Source organism: Onychostruthus taczanowskii, unplaced genomic scaffold (genome assembly GCF_017590055.1).
Source record: "Onychostruthus taczanowskii isolate IOZ18803 unplaced genomic scaffold, ASM1759005v1 scaffold130, whole genome shotgun sequence".
Taxonomy (NCBI): Eukaryota; Metazoa; Chordata; class Aves; order Passeriformes; family Passeridae; genus Onychostruthus; species Onychostruthus taczanowskii.
The window spans coordinates 358,752-374,895 of record NW_024498463.1 but is presented as its reverse complement, the minus strand read 5'-3'; the positions used below and the strand labels follow the sequence as shown (position 1 = coordinate 374,895).

General features: G+C 41.0%; 1 protein-coding gene across 2 annotated transcripts in view; it reads right to left on the bottom strand.

The window, feature by feature from the left end:
• The window catches only part of CDH8 (cadherin 8), a 153,850-nt gene that overhangs the window by 76,873 nt on the left and 60,833 nt on the right, over positions 1-16,144 (bottom strand). The window contains exon 4 of one of the 2 annotated variants that reach the window (XM_041396796.1): positions 3,165-3,284. The exons of the other annotated variant lie outside the window; for it this stretch is intronic. Coding sequence (XP_041252730.1) covers positions 3,165-3,284 — 120 coding nt within the window. The remainder of the gene's footprint in view (positions 1-3,164; positions 3,285-16,144) is intronic. 2 annotated transcript variants of the gene reach the window in all.

Here is a 16,144-nt window from a genome sequence, read left to right as displayed (position 1 = left end):
ATCCAAACACCTTCCCACACAAAAACCTCCCCTGAGGGTCCTGAGGACTACAAGATAATGTGTTTTCCTGGCTTAGCTACTGAGAGTTGTGATGGTTCACATTGCAAAGATTGGACAAATAGAAAGAAACAATCTGCACACTTCATATTTGCTTTGCTTGGACATTTTGGTTTAGAACAATCTTCTTCACCCTGTGTATGTAGCTGCAGCTTCTACATAACAACCTGCATCTGGTTGGATTAATGATTAAACTTTCATGTAGATTTATATTTTATATACCCTAAACAAACCAAAGTGTGCTGTTTGGTGAGAGCAGGATGGTGATCCCACTGCAGATGAAGTGGAATGGGATGGCAAAGAAACAGGGAACAGCCTCAGCACAGAAACCCAGTTAGAGTGAATTAAAGAACATAACTGATGTCCTCCACAGCTAGAAAACTGGGGGACCTGAAAACATTAATTCACTCAGAAGCAGCTCCACAAGATGAAGCCACGTGGGGACTGTGGCCACAGTTGAATTCTTTGTCATTGAATTCCCCTTAGACACTAACATGTCATTTTCATGGTAACTGAACTGCTCTGCAAAGGAATAGTTGTAGCTGGAAATGAAGGGACGAGGGGGGAATTAATGTCAGTGAAACAGGAGAAAAACCCTGATTTTCAGGTTCACCAAGAGGCTTTGGAGCTCTCTCTGGCTTTCATGATAACAGGAACCACTTTCCTAGGTGAAGAATAGTTATTTCTTTGGATTGAGCATTAGGGTTTAATGAAATACAAATAAGAAAACTAAGTAAAATGAATTTTTTTTTTTTTTTTACATTTGGAATATTTCTTTCAGGCCATTTTTCTGTCAAAGAAAATCTGTGTAGGTGGAGAATGCACTTCTCAGCTCCTTTAGGAATGCTGACGTGTTCCCATGCTAAGGCACTAACTTTCCCAAGTAGAAACTGAGAAAAACTGTACACTCAATTCCTCTCTAATTAAGACAGCTCACACCAGTTGTTACTGCATGCAATCATTTGTAATATTTAAGAAACCAAACAGTATATTTCGATACTTGATGGTCAGAGTTGTATTTCGATTTGATTATGACAAATGAGCCACAGGAACTAAGGGCCTTCACTAATAAACACTCTCTTAACACACTTATTTTTGGAACAAGCTGCTCTTTTTCCATTGTACTGTGCTAGAATTTTTCTCTGTAAAATTCTATTTTACATGCAGTGTAAAAATAAAAGGCTGAATCACATTCCAGAGATCCCTTTCACATTCAGGATAGCTGTCCTTCAACCAGAAAAATCTGCTTTGGACTAATCCATTAATATTTATTGATGCACACTACTTACATAAAGTCCCATAAAGTTAGGGAAATTCTAGGAATGGGAAATAATTTTTCCATGCAGTTTCATCAGAAAGATTTCAAGAAATTCCAGCTTTTAAAGATTACAAGAGCGCTGTGTTTAATGTTGATGAGAAAACATAGTTCACTTAATCTATCAAACTCATCCTTTAATAATTTATCTGAGCATTTTTTTGTAGTTGTGTTACTCTGCACAAGGACAAGAATTTGTACTCCTGTTTTACTGCTTTGCAGCTGTATAAATTCAGGTGGATATTTGTATGTTTTGAAAAGAGTTTTCATTTCCTTCTCCTTAAGAGATCACAGCTGCTTCACTCACTGTGATTTAAAAGGATTTCTAGTAACAGATGACAGTATATTAGCAATTATCAAATCACCTTAAAACTTGCTTTTTAGACATAACTAAATTAATTTGCTGTATGGACAACCAATGTACAGAAAACAAGAGGGAATGGATTTATTGGCACTTCTTTCAGATGACTTTCAAGACTACAAAACCACAGAGAAATAGTCACCCTAAATGCATGCTAATAAAACTTCACACCAACACTCATGATTGATACTCTTTGTCTCCCCAAATTGATCCAACCAATCAAGAAAGAAAAAGAACTTTCAATGAAAGCATAAAATATATTCACTGAAATTCCCAAGCTAAACTGTATGCTGCAGACTCATACTGAACATTACATTATGCTCCTCAAACCCCTCAGGCCAAGCCCTGCATTCCCTGAGCAGTTTTGTCACACAGCTCCTCCTCTGCCTTCAGTGCTCCAGTAACTTCTGTGACATTGCCACCACCTTCACCCCACCACCATTAATCCCTGCTCTCCCTGTGTTTTTCCCTGAGATCAGACTCTGAGGAACAAGTGAGACCTGAGTTACACCTGGGTGAGGAGATACTCAGAATTCACAGAATCACAGAATCCAGAGAATCCATAGAATCACTGGGTTGGAAGAGATCTTCAAGATCAGGAGTCCAACCCAGCCCCAGCACCCCAACTAAACCCCGGCACCCAGTGCCACATCCAGGCTTTGTTAAACACACCCAGGGATGGTGACTGCACCACCTCCCCGGGCAGCCATTCCAGAACTTTATCACTCTTTCTGTGAAAAACTTTTTCCTAATATCCACCCTATATTTCCCTTGGTGCAGCTTGAGGCTGTGACCTCTGGTTCTGTCATTGCTGCCTGGAGAAAGAGCCCAACCCCAGCTGAGCACAGGCACCTTTCAGGGGGCTGTAGAGAGTGATAAGGTCACCTCTGAGTCTCCTTTTCTCCAGGCTGAGCACCCCCAGCTCCCTCAGCTGTTCCTCACAGGGTTTGTGTTCCCAGCCCCTCTCCAGCCCCGTTTCCTCCTCTGGACGTGCTCAGTGTCCCAAGGTCCTTCCCAAACTGAGGGGCCAGAACTGGACACAGCACTCAAGGTGTGCCCTCACCAGTGGCACAGGGGAAGAATGACCTCCCTGCTCCTGCTGGCCACACCATTCCTGGCACAGAAGGCCTGGGATGGTCCCCTCTGCAAATACAACCAGAGAATTACTCCAGGTTGGAAAAAGTCCCTGCAACATTGATCCCAAGCATTCCCCAGCAGAGCCAAGCCCACCTTGTCCATGGTCCCAGGTGCCACATCCACACAGCTTTAAATCCCTCCAGGATGGGCACTCCCCAGCACTGCCTGGGCAGCTGTGCCAGTGCTGCACAACCCTTCCCATGGAGTCATTTTCCCCAGTCCCCAGTCTAAGCCTCCGCTGGAGCAAGCTGAGGTGATTTCCCAAGCCAGGGGTTGCTGTGCAGAGTCACATACCTGTATGGGGCTCAATAGAAAAGTAAGGCTGTCCTTCCAGAATGCTATAAACCAGCTTGGCACTATTTCCATACACTGGATCATCTGCATCTGTAGCTGTTACTTTAGTAACAAAGGTGCCTAAATAGAAAGAATACACACAATTAATGTTTACACTCACTAGAAATTTGCATATCTTATTCAAAAACTAATTTGAAACAAAAATTCATTTCCTTGGGAGCTGTATAACAATAATAAAAGAAGGAAAAATATCAGTAACAAGTTAATATATTACTTGTGGAACAGAAACAAAACATTTTCCTTCAAGCTGATGTGTGCCAGCAGCCTGAATTTCTGGGCAAAATAAAAACCCTTTCAGTATCAGTATTATTTAAAGTTTCTTTGTAGAATGCATTTAAAGCTACCCAATAGATCTGTGTAGTCTTCAAGCATTTGCAAAGGAATCATATCAAAGGGATACAAAACACAAGGTTAATAATACAGTATAATATGTTGCATTTAAGACTTGCAAATTCACATTCAAAAGAACTTTGCCAAGTTACAGAGACCAGATAGAAAAACAATAATAAAAAGGGTTCTTTTTTCTTCCCTTGGCTTGCAGCCATGATAATGATTTGATGTGGCCACAGTGACAGAGTTGGGACAACAACAATTGTCTCTGAAATGAGTCTCTGCCACTCAGGGGGCCATTGTTCAGCCAGAGTTATAAATTCCATACTCTGACAAAAATAAATAGGAAAAAAGAAAGGAAATTACCCTTTTTATTTCTTAGACAACATAGCACTTGCCATTTCTGTAAGAAGCAAAATGGAATGAAATTCAGTTGGTTGCATTAAGGTTGCTGCAGAGAGGGTTTTTTTTGGCTGACATTAAAGTATGATGGTGTTAATTAGGCTGACAATAAAGACAATATCTACAGAGGGAGAGAAAGCAAGAGAAGAAGAAAGGTTAAGGGTTGAATTATGTTCAGAAAGGAAAATAATTACAGCACCCACCAAAAATCACCCTTTCTGGATATGCTAATAAAAATAGCCTCCAGCTCCTTCTCTGTGTGTGCTGTGAATCCTGATCCCATGGCCCTTCAGGACAGCAGAGCAGACGGAAGGAGATCCCTTTGCACAGCCCTGTTCTCCCTTTTCCTCTCTTCCTGCATGGCAGTTTTGTGGGTTACAGCACATGTAAATTATTTAGAGAAATGTTCGTATATCCAGATAAAATTTGCATATGACCCAAGAGCTGCCATTTCCCACCTGGGCACTTCAAACACCAGGGCAAGCTGTGGGGCTGGCTTTGGGAGGGCAGGGCTTGGGAGGATGGAGAACACCTCTCTTAGGGAGCACAGGCTCTGCAGGGACTGAAGCTGTGGCAGGTTTGCCACGTGGAACTAATGGGATAATTCTTGGTGAAGGGAATGTGGGTTGCAGAAATACATCTCACCAGAGAAAAAAATGGTTTTGGCTGGTATTGGTCATTTATTTCTGGTGTAAATGTACCCATTCTTACAGGGGAGAATATCAGCAAAGGGAGGCAGAGGATAAGTGTTCCCCCAGCATCTCTCCTGGGCTCAGCAGGAGCCAGAGGAGTCCTGCAGCTGTGCACATCCCATGGAAAAGGAATATTATGTCACATCTCTCCTTGACAGATGCTTGCTGAACCTGTTTTATAAATATGCAAACTGTGCATGTTTGAAGCTTAACTGTATTTGATGCTGAAAGGTGATCTTAACACCTAACCTTTAACAGAATAGTTTTTAACCTGTCATGGGGGCCTGAGATATGGAGTTTGTCCTCCCCTTGGTGGTTAGTTTGTGAGGAATTAACATCAGAAATGTATTGTCTGCCCAGTGACAGCAACCAGACAGTAACAGACAACTCCTGACATCTGTGAGTGGAAATGATAAAGGGGACAGGTGACACGTGTGGTGCCCAGCCCTGTGGCAAGTCCAGCAGCCTCAGCCTACAGGAGATACCTTCAATGCCCTCCTTCAATAGAGAGAGGAAGAGAGAAGCAGCCCTGGGCACACTGAGAGGCCACAGCATAGGCTGCAGAAAACAGGGAACAACAATGAGGGAGTTTGCAGGAAGCTTGAGTGGGGATGTATCAGGAAGAGAGGGACAGAAGGCACCGTGGTTGCTTGGCCACAGGAGTTACAGGGTTTGAGGAGCTGTAGCGGATGGGATTGTCTCACATGTTTGATGACTTGAGAGGCTGCCCTAGAAGAGAGGCTGGACAGAATTACAGAATAAAGCAGGGATTTACTGAAAGGCCTCAATGGGTGCACATTGGGCAGCACAAGAGCCCAGCCAGGGCTGCACCCAAGATGAACCAAAATGGTCCCAAAATTTACGACCGCTCACAGGGTCTCTCACTGTGATCAGTTCTTCTCCATTTGCATATTGGAGTTAATTGTCCAGTTACAGCTTTAGCCCATGCAGTCCCATCCTGCTTGTTTTTCTCTCTTCAGCCCACATTGTTTATGCTCTTGGGCCTGAGATTTGGATCATTTGTCCTTGGTCCCCAGCTAGAGAAGGAATTGTTTTGTCTCCCTGCTCTGTGCAGAGAGCTCACCATCCCCTAATATGAAACTCAGAGTTACATACTAAAGCAGCACAGAACCTGAAAAACATAAAAGCTAAACCTGAGCTATCATTTCCCTGCTAAAGTTCTGTTGGCTCACCTTTTGTACTCACACCCATTAGCAGGGCTCTGTCTGCTATTCCCACACACAACCATCCCTCAGCCCAGCTGTACTCCCCTCTCTGGAGCTGAGCCCCACCATCCCAGCACATCCCAGCACATCCCAGCACATCTCCCAGGCTCCCTGCAGCTCAAGGCTGCTGTCCCAGGGTGACACCAGCCATGAATGCAGGCTCAGAGCTTCTTTCAGCTGGATTCAGGCTGATTTAGCAGGTGATGTGCTCATTTCTGTGGCTGCTATCATAAAACTGGTGGTTTGTAATCTCCTAAGACAGAAGAGGTTTGTGTAGAACATCATACAGTGGGACAGGGATGGAAAAAGATAAGGCTCATCACAAAGTGAAAAATTTCGTTGGAGTATTTTATTGAGACTGTTTCGTTTTGTTTCCATTATATATTTTATATACAAAGGAAAATAAAGAAATAAAACTGTTGACTTCTTGGAGATTGTGTTTGATTTTCCTAGCTGGCTCTCATTTCAAAGGCCTTCAGAAATAATTACATTGCTTGTTTAGAAAGATTTGATATATAATTTCTATTCTTATCTTACTTCACTTGAGGATTCCTGAAGACTTTCTATAGATATTTATTTCAAGATTTCCAGACTTGAAGGGATGTGCTGATTCTTTGATAAGCACTAAGTGCTCATTAGATACTAAAGTTGAATACACCCTAATAAAAAGAGTTAATCAGTGTCTAACACTGCTTCCAATCATGATGCTAAGCTACCAAGGTTTTCTTCTTGTGATATAAAATAATTCAATCACCTATTGAGACCCCAAGTTCAACTGAAGTTTATAAATGTATTAAAAATACATGGGTAATATGTGTGTCAGTATTTCCAGTTACAGTACACATAAGGCGGGGGGAAAGGCATAATCTTCTTTTTCTTTCCCTTACAGGTCACTTGAAGTGTGATCATAATCTCACCTAATAAAATTAATGAAGGGAATGGACAACTGACATACTCTCCTGCCTCCTAGAAATCCATTTCTTCCCCAGCCAGTTTCTGCCACTCAGCACTTCATTTCCAACCATCACACACTTCTAGGCCTGTCAAATCTAGTAATTTGCTCCCAACAATCTTACTGATGAAAATTGTTTAGGGAAGATGTGAGCGATCATGAAACAGAAATTAAAGAAATTGCTTCCACTGTTGAAATTAGCAAAGCTTTGGCATAGTTTAAATTTTATCACCTTTAATTTGATTTTTTTTTTTTTTTTTTTTTTTTTTTTTTTTTTTTTTTTTTTTTTTTTGCTTTATGCCTTGAGTCAAATTTTCTGCAGGTGTGAAACACACCACTTATGTTGTTCACACTGGCAATAATCAGCATATTTAGGAACAAACCCCGTGCCCTCCACAGCTGCAGGTGGTGTTGCTAAGTCAGTGCTGCCCTGGTTCCCCTGCAATGTGCTGAGAGTTCACCAATCCCACTCCCACAGGTGACAGAACCTGTGCAAAAATAAGGTTTGGAGAACTGAGAGATTCCTGATGGTGAAAAGCAATGCAGAAAAAAAGAAACTCTCAGCCACCATGGCTGTTTTTTAGCCAACCTCCGCACCAGAACTGTTCAAGCTTTGGATTACCAATATTTAAGCAGGATTTTACTCCATTGCTGACACTGCAGTTATAAACTACATGTACATAAATATTTTTACAAGCATAATGTGCTTAAAGTTTTAAAGATAAAAATTTTGCATTGAAAAAGCTGTAAGAATGCAGGGAAGGGCATTTATTAACTAAGTGCTTTTGGAAAAACAACATTCTAGGTTCTGCTCAGCAAATAAACTGCTAAGGTTTCTGTTTGTGTTTAATTTTGACTGCATTTGGCTTGTGTTTGTTGCTTTGTCAATGCTACAACAAACTCATTTAGCCAGAGACTATAAATTTGAAATGGTGCCATTTTTATAAGAAAGCCACTATTGTAGTCCAAGCCACTGTTGTCCTAATTACAATAATATTGAGGTTTTATATAATCTGGCCCAACAACATAATCACTGTTTCTTTTTGCTTTATGTACCTAATGTTGCCTTAGGTAAACCAAAATCTTTTTTTCTTGAGATATGAGGCAAATTTTAAGATGTTCTGTTAAAAAACTTTGTGTGTTTTTCCCTCAGGTACACTTTTGCAATGCTAATGACTCTTAAATATGGATTTACCCACCATAAATATAGACTGCACAGAGATTCAACAGATTTTAATTAATGACCACTTCTAATATGCTTTAACCATTAGCTATTGCTGATTGTTTTACTCTGTAAGTGTCAGGTTGTTTTACTCTGTCTTTACAACAGGCCAGCAATCAGAGACACAATTAACAACAGGACTGTTTTTATATGGCTAGGTGAGAAAACCTGTGTTTGCTGGCAAACTAAGATTAAAAACCATCATAAAAAATGAGATGTGTGTGCCCAGCTAGTGCTTTTCTGTTGTTTTGGCTGTGTTTTTATGTGCAAGTCAGGGTACAGATTCTGCACATTAGTCAGAAAGAAAAATGCATAAGCTGCCTCAGGGAGTAGGAAAGCAAATTCTTTTAGTGTGGCAGTGAAATGTGCGTACTGGGGGGAAAAAATCCAAAAAATCAAATTTGAATGTTCTAGAGGAGGTAATGCATAGTTGGTGCCAAGAATTTACATGAATCCATATTCAGTGAACAACCCTTTCGTTGAATGATTGTAATGGCTGGTAAAAATAAATAACATGACCATAATGAAACCTGGTGGGACCATGTTGTCTCATCTTCCCAAGGACTTCTGGGGATTTTTTTTTTTTTTTAATTTTTTTTTTTCCTTTCCTGGTGCCCTTTTCGGTCTCCTTTACTCTTTCTCGCCTAATCTTCCCAAATCTTGACAGGGTGAATTTTCCATTTCATTCTGAAGATCTGATTACCAGCCTGATGGGGTATTAGGAGAGGATTTGCATGACAAAGCCTCACCATTATTTGCCAACTCTTTTGTTTCCCTAAGAACATCCTAAGCTTCAATCCTTCAGCTGGCTTTGGAGTTGGGCTGATGGAAGCCCTGCAGCCAGGGGTGGTCACAAAAAGCATTGTTTGTAGGCAGCAGGTCAGATAAGCATTCTTTCCAAAATGAAGCCTTTTCTTCACTGTCCTTCTTTGCTATAATCTCACAGGTAGCATGACAGTTGTTGTCATGGTAACAATTTTTTATTGAATAAAACTGCAATAATCTCATAAAAACCTGCATAACTTCTTGACATGTAAATTATGACTGCCTCGAAGCTGAAGGAACTTATTCTTATTTGTTTTCCATTGTTGTTCATTTTTTAAAATGCAAAAACATAGTTTTAAGCCTTACCATCCTGCTTTATTGCATGAGACCCCTTCTAAACACAAAACCTATGAATTAGAGGTTTCACTAACCAAATAAAGAAAATGTATATGAAATAGGAATCTGCTTAAAGCACTACAGAACTTGTTAACATATGCAAATTACCCACATAAAATATCATTGCATATCTTGGTGTTCATGCAGATATATAAATACATACACACACAAATTGTGGGAATGTTGCACGAGTGTTTAAGGGTTCTTTAGCAGATCATATGTTATTATTTCAGCCCTACCTTCTGCACCCATATTTGAATGTAATTTTATTTTTGTTATTATTATTATTAACAGCTACTTCACTGCCAAAGCTCTGGGGGTCCAATGTGTGGATCAGGTCCCACAGGGCAGGAAGGTTCTACCCCAGAGACCCCAAGAGCCAAGCACCAGGAAAGACAAACACAAACCGAGGAGAGACAAGGAGCTTGATGGAATTGATGATCCTTGAGGTTCCTTCCCAAGACAGGAATTCCACGATATCATGATTCTGTGAGGAGAGGATGTAAATCCCCCTGGAAGCAATGCTGCCAGCACGTGGTGCTGCTGCTGCCTGACCAACAGAGCCCATAGGACCTCAGAACCACAGAAATGTCAAGGACTGCTTTGGGGACAGATGACAGAGAGCTTGGGGGAGTGTTTCACATCTTCCCATACTTAGAGGAAAGCATGAAAAAATAAAAAATTCTGGTTTTAAGTGTCCAGTAGACCATTAATGAACATGAATGAGGCAATAGATGACATCCTGAGCAGAGGTAAAGCATAGAGATACAGGTCAGAGCACTCCACTGAGGGAAAAATGGGCAACTTGTGCTTGCCATGCTGGAGAAACAGGAAGGCCAGCATGCATTCTGCTGTTTCCATGGCAGAATCCAATATGCAATCATTTCTAGAGGCAGAAATGAGAAAGAAAATTTGTGTATGGTACAGGTGTAATACAGGTATGTTGGTGACAAGAACCACATAAATACCCAGATACAAGACTTCTCTTTATCTTCTGCAAAGAGGAAAACAACAACAAAAGCTTCCTTGCAATGAGAAATTGCACAAGAAGGAATAGCTTCCCAAGGGAAATAACAGAATCTTCCTCAGTGAAGAGTTCACTCTCTTGCACAGGATGCTGGAATAATGTATTCTAAGGGAAAACCCTAGAAAGACAGGAAGATTAACTAATAGGGTAATTTGTCTTTCCCAGCTGTAATTTATTTGACTCTAAGTAGTGAAATAGTGTGATGCTGTCATGATCTTGTTTATGATGATTAAGGTAAGGAAGAAGGAAAAGAGGGTTATTCACACAACTCAGTTTTAGGCTCAACTGGCTAAATTAGATATCTTGCTGCACCAGCTGCCTGCTCTACCTGAGGGAGGAAGACAGAATCATCTTCTCCTGGAATCCTCCTTTTTTGGCTGACTGGAGAGGAACAGAAATGGAATTGGCCAGCTAATGTGAATGACTAAACTCCAGTCCTGTGATTGCTCTCTTTTATGGCTGTACCCAACACAGGCCACCCCAGGCTCTCCTTCCAGCCCTCCAGGAACTGCAAGCATGTGGAGCTGACACTCCACCAAACAGGACAAGGAGAACCTTGCAAGAATTTCTGGTTTGTTTACATTAAATTCCATCACAGAATCCCAGAATCATAGAATCATTAATGTTGGAAAATCCCTCCCAGCCCATGGAGTCCCAGCTGTGCCCGATGCCCACCTTGTCCCCAGCCCTGAGTGCCACCTCCAGCCCTTCCTGGGACACCTGCAGGGATGGGCACTCCAAAGCTCCCTGGGCAGCCCCTGCCAAGGCCTGAGCAGCCTTTCCATGGGGAAATTCCTGCTGGTGTCCAACATGAACCTCCTCTAGAGCACTTTAAGGCCCTTTCCTCTTGTATATATCTCTGTCTAAACACCTGTGTGCACTTACATACTCATATAGACACCTGTAAACACTTTCTGAAATAAACTGCCACTGATACAGTTAATTTTTGGTTTTGATATTAAGCATGAGTGACAAAACATTACTTGCTTATTTTGCCACTTTGTTTTATATAAGTAGTTGACTGTAATCTCACTGAAATGCACAGAGAGATTTTTCAGTACTTTACAGACCTATATGAAATGGCAGATGCTGCCCTAAAGAATTGGTAATCTAAACCAAAGGTTTTAGCACCTAAAAATCTGGCTCAATGAAAGAATCTGGAAAAATCTAACAGCTTGGTCCATAATAAATTATTATTAAGTACCATGCAGGAAAATGCAAGAAGCTGTTTCTTGGTTCCAACAGAAAAATAATCCTTTCATTCCTTTGATACACTAAGTGATGTTTAGCTCCATAAGCAGAAGAGGTGTCCAGACTGTTTCTCCCAAATGTTACACATTTCTCAATGCTGGAGTAGATCCTTTAGGAGACTAATTAAACCTTGAAAGAATGTTAATGCCATGCAGCACATGCTTGAGTCAAAACCTCTGCACAAATGCATGACCTGCCGCATGTAACACAACAATGTTTGTGCACATTGCTCGTGTGCCGTTTGAAGGGCTTCTTATCATGTGAGGGAAATGGAAAAAACATATTGTATGCAAATGTGTGACTGCAGAAGTACGAGAGGAGCTGGCTATGCCTGGAGAAAGAGGCTGTGCGAGCATGCAGGGAGCGGAGCGAGCTGGCAGCCCCGCACCTCACAGCTGTATAATGAGGCTGGGGGAAGCGTGCCTGGGAAATCTAATCAACTGCATATTCTACCATTTCTTGTCTGCATAAACTAATTGTTTTGGAACCCTGATGCTGCCTCTTTAATGTAACATTTTGGAATCAGAAATAGTTTACAACGGAAATACATATTCAGATTTAGGGATATGGATTTCTTCCGTGGCAATTATCCTGGCTGATGTTACCTGGGTTTACCTGTGTGGATCTAACAAGAAGGGACCTTCTTCCTTTTCAGCTTTAAGGCTGGCAGTTCTTTCTTGCTACAACTTATGAGATGGTGCCATTAGAGAGCCTGCAGGTATTCCTTTGCAAATTCCCCTGGGTGGCTGTTTGTTAGGATTAGTACATGGTTTGAAACATCACAGGCAACAGCAGAAGGGTCAAATATATTTTATGTTTGGCTTAAAGAATTATGTTTTCTTTTCATGCTATTTTTTAAATTCTCCCTTTAGATATCACCCTCACTATAGAATATTAATTGATATTTGTGAGAGAAGTGGGAAATAGCTCCTCTTCTGTTCAGGACTTTTTGAAAGACTGCTTGTCTCTAATCAATTGACTATTTCATCAGCATTCATTCTGCGAGGTCCCCAGGCAAAGGCAGTAAAATTGGATGATCACTGTACACTGTATTACCAAGCAGAAAAAAAAGGTACTGTAAGTCTTGTTGATTCCAATGGAAGTTTCAGGTTATGCTCAGGTGTATTGTAAAAAAAAAAAAAATTAGAAATAAATAATAAAGCAGCCTAGGCTGTTTACTGCAGAAATTCTTTCATTTATGACTTTGTGTGGTGAGAACAGAAAGCGGCTGATATCATCTCACAGCTTTGATGCTCTGCTGGCTTTGTTTGGAGAGTGAAGCCTGGAGTGCCAGCAGCTGTAACACAGGGTGCAGAAGCAGGGTCTGAAATATTGTCCCCCCAGGCCACTGCAGGGCCAGCAAATGGCAGCAGGAGGGGCACAGCTGAATCAGCTGCCCAGCAGCTCCGGGGCTGGCTCCCCAGGAAGCCCTGCTGACAGCAGCTCCACAGGCAGTTGTGAGCTGTTCTCACAGAAAAACAAGAGCTGCAGATTCAGCACTTAACCAAAGACAGAGGTGTCAGCTCAGGGCAGGGTGGGGAATGACCAGTGCCAGAGAAAAAAAAAAAAAAATGAATTGCATCTCATTTTGGCAAATATCAAATGTGTCCATCAGAGAGATGTCTAACACAGGCCACTGAATGAAGAATTTCAGGAGTATTGGTCCCTGATGTTCCAAAGCCAAGTCTTCGTGCTAGCAGAAGAATAGAAATTACAGTAATCAAAGTTTCGGTGAAAATATTACCACAGTGAACTTAATTTTCTGACCCAGAACTTTCTACCTTTTGTGGTGAGACCTTGTCTATATTTTCTGTAATGGAAAAAGGTGAGATTATGCTCCAGACCAGTTCTGTGGCATTCCACAGAGCATCAGTCTGGCAGGAACCTGTGCTGCTCCACTTCCTCTCATCCCTCTGTTTTCTACTTAGGCATCATCCCCTGGCCAGCAAATGGATTCATGTCACCAGCCAAGCTGCTTAGAAAAATGAGATAACACAACTTCAAAGCCTGCAAAACCAAACCATATCACTCTTTGAAGCATTTTTTTTCCCCTTCAAAATTTTACATTTGTGGAAATTGTGAAAAATCCATGCTGAGAATAGATTTAAACTTGTAACCAGAAGAGAACGCATCAGAAACCTGAGTCAGAGACTTATTTTCACACAGTCACAGAACACAAACACGATGACGCATTTGATATGTACAAATGGAGGCGACCACAAAGGATTTCAGAAGCAGAATATCTGCAACAAGCACAAGGTGTTTGTGACTAGGAGTCAAGAGGAAGAACCACAATAGGATGGATTCTTGTAGGTACACAGGACATTCACCAAAGACTGCCAAATTTCCTCTGCTCTGCCATCGCACTATGAACATGTGACAGCTCTGTCTGTCCTCATCCCAGAACTGGAACATCATCGAAAGATGAATTTCTCTATTTGGAAGAATTCCATAAGGAACTATGTCCTCAGTTCTGATCCCCGCAGATTTTTTTCTGCAGAGTTTATCTTCTCTATGTGTCATCTGCACAACTTTCCTTCGTGCCAAGGGAATGCATGTGTGCAAAAAGTGGACAATTTGTGACAAATTGCTGCCAGTGAATGGAGGGGAAGAAAGGCAGTGTTTGTCTCAGAAACCAGCACACATCAGTAGTTCCACACCTTGCACAGGAAAGTCAGGTCTTGCTCCTAAGGACCAGACAGTGCCTTCAGAACTTCAGCACTCAAGTACTTCCTGCCACTGGCACAAACTACTTGGAGCAATCCCACAGATTTTGGTAATTCTGTATTGTCAATTAACTGGTTTAGCACAATAGGACAATATAGAGGGGGATAACTAAAGGATCAGCCTATAAACCCCTAAAGAATATTAATTTCATCATTGTCCTTGAGCTCATAATGAGCACGTAAGGACAGTAGGAAAGATAATGACATTTTTGGTCAGACCTCACGAGAAATAAAAGCACAAAAGTACAAAAATAGCAGCAGGTGCTCAGAACTGTGTTTTCTCAAGGCTCAACAGCCAGTCAGGTTAAGGAACAGCCAGCCAGCCCTGTGCTGAATGTCCTGAGCCCTTCCTGAAAGTTGTGTGTGATCATTTTAAACACATACACACACACACTCATCAAAGAAATCTCACATAAAACTCCTTGGTGCCACAGCTCCTGTGTGTGATTATGCACAAGAGGAACAAGACAACATGAAAATATACTTTTTTTTTAACAGCTGTTACACTGTTGCCATATTTGACAACATCTGCTGTTTTTTCCCTTAGCTTTTGCACTGCCTTTGCATTTACCCTTTGGGCTAATGTCTACTTGACCCCTTACTCCACAATTTTGTGACAAACTATCATTGATTTAACAGTCATGCTCACTGCCTTAAAAATCAATGATAAAAACCCCAGCAAGACAGTGTGGTTGATCTTGATGACATTTCAGGTCAGGTTTTTATCACAACTTTCTGATTTGTCAAGTTATTTTATCACTATTCATGTCGATGTTGATTTCATATGGGGCAGATTTTGTCCTTCTGCAAAAAATTTGTAAGTGGAAGAGAATAAATATCTTTGGAAGAACTGGAAAACAAAGCTGCACTATGTAGAGAGATCCTAATACACCTGGCTGGACTAAAGAACTCTACTCTACTAAAAAAAAAAAAAAAAAGATGATAGAATTTCTTATCTGCAGTGGTGTAATCAAAGGTAAACCTTGATTCAAGGGAAAACAGTCCTGAGGAGATGTGCTTGTGCCAAAACTGAAAATTGATATTCTGACTCAACCGAAAGCCTAAACCTTTTCCAGTAAAGACCTTTCATGGAAGCATTTAAGGACAAAAATATTATTATTCTAAGCTTTTTCATATTGTTACTATTTTCAAGCGGCAAAGGCAAAAGCATTTCTAGAGCAATGTCAGACTGAATGCCACTGCATCTATTTTTTTTATGACTATCAGAAGAAACCTGAATATTTGGAAATTATTAAAGTTTTCCTGTTTACCTTAATTCAGGCAAACTATGAGAGAATTCTCTTCCCTTATGGCTTTTGTTCTTTTTCCATCTGTGTCCTTTTTTATTTCACCAACACGTTTGTCGCTGTGCTTCATCGTCTCCTGTCTTTCAACATGACACTCGCTGTCTAAACACTCCCGGCTTCGCTGAGAGCGAAATCAAGAGATTTCACTCCTCATCCCTCTCCTGAAAAAAGGGAATCCAAAACTCTGCTGTCAGGAGACAATATCCACTTTGGCTCCCATTACCACCTCTGCACGTGTTTTGGGGAATTTGTGAATCTGTGTATAGCTAAGAAGGTAACACAGAAACGGAACACCCTCAAGGGAAGGTGTGGGGTGGTTTTTTCCTGGTTTTTTTTTCTTTTTTCTTTAAATAAGCTACAGAACTCATTCCAATTACCCTTATGGATCTTCTAAGCTTGCTCATTCATTTACATAATATTCTGTCTTCGTTGCAGGCATAGATACAGAGCTCACAGACAAATGGGGAGGGAAAAAAATAGAGTCTTGGGGTTCTTACTCCCAGAAGCACAGATAAATCCTTTTTTTTTTTTTTAAGGTTTTAACTGAGTTTCTACCCCAGTGTGTCCTTTTATGTTTAAAAGTGATTAAACAAGATTTACAGAAAAAATTAAATTATTTCCTAT